Source organism: Agrilus planipennis, unplaced genomic scaffold (genome assembly GCF_000699045.2).
Source record: "Agrilus planipennis isolate EAB-ADULT unplaced genomic scaffold, Apla_2.0 scaffold59, whole genome shotgun sequence".
Classification (NCBI taxonomy): Eukaryota; Metazoa; Arthropoda; class Insecta; order Coleoptera; family Buprestidae; genus Agrilus; species Agrilus planipennis.
The window spans coordinates 383,556-390,635 of NW_020438942.1; the positions used below are offsets into that span (position 1 = coordinate 383,556).

General features: G+C 34.6%; 1 protein-coding gene across 1 annotated transcript in view; it reads left to right on the forward strand.

Moving 5' to 3' along the window:
- The window catches only part of LOC108737893 (acetylcholine receptor subunit alpha-like), a 128,833-nt gene that overhangs the window by 111,895 nt on the left and 9,858 nt on the right, over positions 1-7,080 (forward strand). Inside the window, exons 5-8 of the mRNA XM_025974578.1 lie at positions 2,072-2,208; positions 2,284-2,430; positions 2,785-2,925; positions 3,255-3,489. Coding sequence (XP_025830363.1) covers positions 2,072-2,208; positions 2,284-2,430; positions 2,785-2,925; positions 3,255-3,489 — 660 coding nt within the window. The remainder of the gene's footprint in view (positions 1-2,071; positions 2,209-2,283; positions 2,431-2,784; positions 2,926-3,254; positions 3,490-7,080) is intronic.

Here is a 7,080-nt window from a genome sequence, read left to right on the forward strand (position 1 = left end):
GGTACCAAAATTCTTGGAAGATTGATGGTTAACTTTTGAATCGCCTAGAAATTGCAACCTAACTAACCGTTAGCCAATATTGGTAATATATAGGAGATGTGCTATCTTCCTATATTTTAATACCATGTTTATCCGATATTGATCCAATATTAATAAAAGATATTTGGCAATAACTTTTATTTATATTGATATGTAATATTTACCCAATATTGGTAATATATATATAAGGGATGTACTTTTTCCTTATTTATATATAATATTTATCCAATATTGATCCAACATAGATAAAAATGTTTGGCAAAATTAAAGTTGATCGATAATAACTTATGCAACATGGACATACAAGGTTTAAAGGAAAAAAACAAATCACCTTACTAGGTAGGTATATGTACGTAGATACGCTTTCGAAAACGCTTCTTAAAGACTCGAATTTCCATGGAAAATGGAGTGAACCACGCGCCTTCTATGTTTTCCATGAGACGATTATTCAGTACAGAAAGCTGTCGGGGAATACTTATTTGTACAAGACAGTGGAAATTCCTAAGCGGAAAACGTTTGAAAAACATTCTCGTATAAAATATATCACTACGTTCTGCGACTCGTTCTTCGAGCTTTTTGCCATTCTTTTTGCACAAACAAAACAAGGGAACGCAACTATTGCGCTCCGACCTATTTTATGAACCTTTAAATTATCCATCGTCAAAAGCAAGCAATAAAAATACCCATTTTATGCTTGTTGTCCAATTTTACGAGAAGTTATTACGGAAATTGTTTGAAGACTTCCAAAAGGAACACGTCAGAATTGGTTCTAAATCTCCGGTGGTCCCTATAGGTACTCGACAATGCGATGGTAAAGATCTCATCACAAAACTCACACATTCCTCTAAATTGTATTGTTTGTGATATTATTCCGGTAAGTATACTTCATTTACTTTCTCCAGCGATGTGCCCCTTCCAGTGTATTGGATGCGCGCTGGCAAAATCGTAGGTAGGGAGAAAAAAGCTCATTATACTCTCTACTCTTGTTCATTAAACATACTTTTTCATACAGTACCTGCCAAAAGTTTTATTCAATCATGAATAGTAGTGCGAGTCGAAAACATGCGTTAAAGCCTTTAATATGTCTTCAAATATAAATAAACATCTAGTTGATATTTTGAGTAGTAAATGGTACCAATAACGGTACATTTGAACAATGCAGTTGTAGTGGATAAAATAGTCAATTTTTCCGTGCAGTACTGTACGGATTATACGCTCCTCACCGGTTATGAGTTTGGCCGAGAGTTGTCTCCATCCTTTTCTGGCCTAGTGCTGTTCTTTTCTACTTTGCGCCGGTCAAACTGAAGGTCACATCGCTACAGAAAGTAAACGAAGTATACTTATAGACTTTCTGGGAAGTATCGGGTGCAATTTGTCATTGGGTTTAGTAAATATGAGTTAGATATCTATTATTCCTATTACCGAAATTCCTCAGTCTCGGAATCATCATACACAACTCAAGTAAAGTTGGTTAAATATTCCTTTCAACTGGAGATGCGATTTCTTAACAGATTTTATTGAGCAAATACTTCTTTCCTTGTTCCACAAGGAAGCGTCTTTATGATGAAGGAATTTTCAAAATTGGCTCAGTAAAACTCCTTACTTGTAAGCAACCAAACGCACAGTGTCCGTTTATAATATTGGTATACCTGGATACGCAGTGTTCTGTCCCAATTTGCCTACTGTAATCGAATCAATTTCAACTAGGCGAAATTAGTTTACTCTGAAATTAAATTACTGGAAACACAAATAGATACCTGGTACATAGAGGTGCATGAAATTACACTAGCTGTACATCGAAACGAGCAAGTTTACCACCCTGGTTTAGATCGATGTATGCAGATAAAACATTTGCGACGAAATAATCACCAAAGGATTTCCAAAACGATCAAATTTATCATTGCTAAATTTATATACAAATACATAGCTACTTATAGACAGTTTTTTGTAATAAAGAGTTAAGTTATAATGTATTTACACAGCTGTTTATCTACAAAAATTCCGAATATATTACAAGTATTTCTATTTTTAGGTAACGTTGTCGATATCCATTCTTATTAGTCTCCATGTGTTTTTTTTACTGGTTGTTGAAATAATTCCTCCTACGTCACTGGTAGTGCCTCTTTTGGGAAAGTATCTTATATTTGCAATGATATTGGTCTCAATAAGGTAAACAAAAGATCGAATTGTTTTCTGTTTGGGTAAAGATGCGAGACTAAGTAAATAAGTTGTAACTTGTTTTAGCATTTGCGTCACTGTCGTTGTTCTAAATGTCCACTTCAGGTCACCACAGACCCATAGAATGGCTCCGTGGGTAAAGAGAGTCTTTATTCATATTCTTCCTAGATTACTTGTTATGAAAAGACCACAATATTTATATGAAAATCACAGGTAAGTATTATGTTGAGATTATGCAAAAAAAATTGACGGACTTGATATTACACTCACATAACGAACATTATAAAAAGTTTGCTGTATTTTTAGTTAATCAATTTCTCCAAAGGCCTAGGAATTATCCTGTCAAATTCCATTTGGCTTCATAAATCCCATATTTTATTCATAGGTTTCATAGAAAGCCTCAAATCCTACTCAGTTTCTATTGCAATACCGTCTTTATTCCTGTTGAGCATTATTGTAAGAAAATCCCTCATCTGCCGTAAAAGTCTTGTTATCTATGCATTTGTATAATAAAACCTTTACCTCCCATTCAACGTTCTTATGAAAAACATTTTCATACTTCGATAGATATGTGTCAAAACATCTAATGATGCACGGTAAAGAATCGGAGCCCTACTTTTACCCCTACCAGGCAACAGAAGGAGATAGCGATTACAGCCCGAAGAAGAGCTTAAGCCGTTCTACTTCACACGACGATTTGTCACCTAGGTAAGTAAAATTAATCTTTCCAAATTTGCGGACTTATCGTCTTATACAGGACATTACGTTGCAAACAAGATTCGCTTTAATTTCTGCACCATCATCAATTATAATCATTTAGGTAAGAAGGATCCTTTTTACTAACGTCATTCATACTTGAAATTCACTCAAAAATGAGATACAAAAATTACGTTACCGCAAAATAAATACTTAAAATTCATCAACAGTTATCAAATTCTCTGAAAATGTATTACTGAGGGATTGTAGAAATTCTAAAGCGAAATGCACGGTAGCCGAATAACATGAAGGAAATTGTGTAAGATTGTAATACTTTTTAGGTTGACAGTGGGTCAATTTGGTGGAAGTTGCCAAATTCATGGTCCCGTGGTGATGACGCATTCAGATTCCGAAAACATCACGTTCAACAGGGAAGACATAGATCCTCCAATTAAGAGTCAGATATTCATCAATCCTGCATATTCTCATTCAAGGTGTCCTCCTGAAGTGCATAAGTCATGTCTATGTGTTCGCTTCATAGCGGAACATACGAGGATGCAAGAGGATTCCACTAAGGTAACGTGCTCAATAACACTTTTAATTAAACAAATACACGCATTACGTAGCAACTAGTGCAACATGACTTCACGAAAATTCCAATTGTCAAATTACAAAAGCATCCCTCAAGAGCTTTAAAATGCATTTATTGGACTAATATTTAAGTCATACATTTCAAAAGATTATGCCCCCTTTTGATAGTTGCATGTAGTAGAGCATCCCCATGTTCCTACTTGTCCAAATGTATCCACCATGTAGTCTATATACGATACATATGTGATGGATACGTAAACATAATTATGATGATGTTCTATTGATTCTATTAATCTGGCGGTCTCAACTAAACTGGCTTAGGTTGGACTAACTTTGGTTATAATTTGATCAAACATTGAATAATATTGATCCAGAATGTAGTAGAATAATCTCGATTTTCGAGAGGGAACTGATAGTAGATGAGATCGGCATTCTAGTGTGGGGGCATCAGTTTTGGATATTCACTTATTTTTATTGAAAAAAGTTTTTAAAGTCTTAGTATTCAATGTAACCTTTGCCTTGCCAGATTAACTTGGTGGAAGCTCATGATTAACTCATTTATTTTTGATCGAATCTTCGACTTTACTGCAGGATAATAATGGAATTAGGCGTCACATCACATGATAACACCGTAAACACCCTTTAAAAGCAACTGAGCCACTATATTTTTTATTGACTGACCTCATAATATCCTCCTGTTGTAAAAATACATATGACATTAAATACTCGTTTATAATCTGTCATCAAAGTTAGTGTGGCAGGCAGTCCAATAGAAATTCACATACATACATTCATATATGCTATATACCTACATAAAGTATTATCCTTAAAAAACCATAATTTTTCTCCGATGATATTTATATCGTAAAAAGTGGGTCAATTAATTCGAAAACACTGCGATAATGAATAGAAATGAGTCGTTAGNCAATACCAACATTAGTTTAAAATATCAGAACTTTCCTTCAAAACTATATTTTGTCGAGCAAGTACCTAACCACTACTTTTTAATCTGTATATCGAAGACGCGATCAACATCATTCAAGACAAGTACAACTGCAGAGATAGATATAAAGGGGCAAAAGATTAGTATGCTTAGATTTGTAGGTGATATAACAGTATTAGCATTTAGCAAGGAGGAGTTAGAGATAGCTTTAAATAAAATGGAAACGGTACAGACAAAACAGTACTGTATGAAAATAAATAAAAGTAGAACAAAAATACTCATATGAAAGGGTAGAAAAAGTAAAGATAGAGCGAATATAAATATAGGAGACGAAAAATTAGAAGAAGTGGCCGATTTTAGGTATCTAGGAAGTCAGATAAGTCAGGACGGAAGGAGTAGTAGGGATATAAATCAGAGGATAGCCCAGGAACTGTCGCCTTTAATAAAAAGAAGTCACTTCTATGATGTTTGGAGTACGGCGCTGCACGGGTGCGAAACATGGACAGTGGGCGCGACCGAAAAGAAAAGGTTAGAAGCGTTCGAAATGTGGTATTACAGGCGAATGATGAGGATACCGTGGATAAAGAAGGTTAGAAATGAAGAGGTATTAGAAAGAGTAAGAGAACAGAGGACTCTATGATTAGTAGGACACCTTCTCAGGCATGAAGGTCTAGTCAGAGACATATCAGAGGCAGAAACAGAAGTTAGAGGTAGACTTAGATTAGATTACTGTTCGCAAATAGTTAATGATGTAGGTTACTCTAATGCGAATATTAGCTCAGGATAGGAAAGAGTGGAGTGCGTATCCAACCAGTCTTAGAACTGACGACCTTATGATGATGATGAAGTACTTAACTGTAAGGAAAAAATACAGAAATCAAATTTTGTCACAATTTCCTAAATTTTCCTTTTTCTTGATGTCCATGATAAGTGATAAGCGAATTCCAATGTAACTTATCGTTTTGAAGACCTTACAGATTTCTTCTTTCACTCCCGTCTATATGTAGAATAAAATGTATTTTATATAACCCCCATTTAATTTTATTGATATATGCGAAAATGAAATGGCACACATCTAAACAAATATCTTTCGGGTCGTTGATTGAGCAGTAAAGGCTATTCTTTATTTTACTGTCTCAGTTTTATACGCATCCTTTTTTTATCTTTATGCGAGTTCAGTGTTTCGGAAGCGTTATAAATATGACGGATGCTGGTTTTACTTGCCCATCTTATTTGCTAAGAAGGAATTTTTAGTACTTTTACGGCTGGTTGTCCGTCTTCATCCTTTCTCTTTTTTTTTTTCTTTCTAGAAACGAAAAGTTCTACACCTGCTGCGACGAGCCCTATTTGGATATTACATTCAACATCACGATGCGTCGAAAAACGCTATTTTACACTGTAAATATCATCATCCCATGTATGGGCATCTCATTCTTGACAGTACTCACATTTTATCTACCATCCGACAGCGGTGAGAAGGTAAGGGTGATGTATCGATATCGTTTTTCGCTTAGAGTAAGTAGCCGGCCACTTAATGCCCATCAAATCTATCAAAATTTAAGACATGAAAAATGAACGCCGCCTTAATCCTTCAACCTTAACGTATTTCTTACGCCGATAACGCAGCGTTACGTTTTCTTTATAAAACTGATCCTTTATATCGTCTTAAACACACATTGTCTCACAAATACGGAAAGAAATCAAGCTGATCGATTATTTATGCAACGTGGATATGCAAGATGTATGTTGGGTTACATACCAGCGACTGGAGCGACTTATTTCCTGTAAAAACCGTATAAAAACGATGCTTGCCCCACCGAATAAAGTCTATCTAAATCGATTTACCACAAAATTTAATCAAAATCGAAATTTGTACGTGAAAAATCGTTTAGATGCAAATATGAAGTCGATGGATAAATAGTCTATGCAGCATGGATGTTCACGGTGTATATTTTCTATTAAAACTTTATCACCTTTAGAAGAAGCTGCACACCAAATTGCAAGAAAATCAAAATTTGTATGTGGTTAAACACCTACAAGTACTAACCCCAGTAGCACACGACATTGGCCCAATATCTATTCTATATTGGTACAATATTGTATATGGGCCCAATATTGGCAATTTATAGCCAATATTGGTTATATATAGGAGATACACCTTTTTCCTATATTTTAATAGAATGTTTGTCCGATATTGATCCAATATAAATAAGATATTTGGCAATAGCTTTTATTTATATCGATATGTAATATTTATCCAATATTGGCAATATATACAAGGGATGTACCTTTTCCTTTATTTATATAAAATATTTCTCCAATTCTCATCCAACATTGATAAAATATCTTTGACAAAAGTGAGTCCATATAAAGACACTTTGCCCGGCGCTTGGGTACCAAAATTCTTGGAAGATTGATGGTTAACTTTTAGGTCGCCTAGAAATTGCAACTTAACCTAAGCTAACCGTTAGCCAATATTGGTAATATATAGGAGATGTACCTTCTTCCTATATTTTAATACAGTGTTTATCCGATATTGATCCAATATTAATAAAAGATATTTGGCAATAACTTTTATTTATATTGATATGTAATATTTACCCAATATTGGTAAGTATACAAGGCCGTGCTCC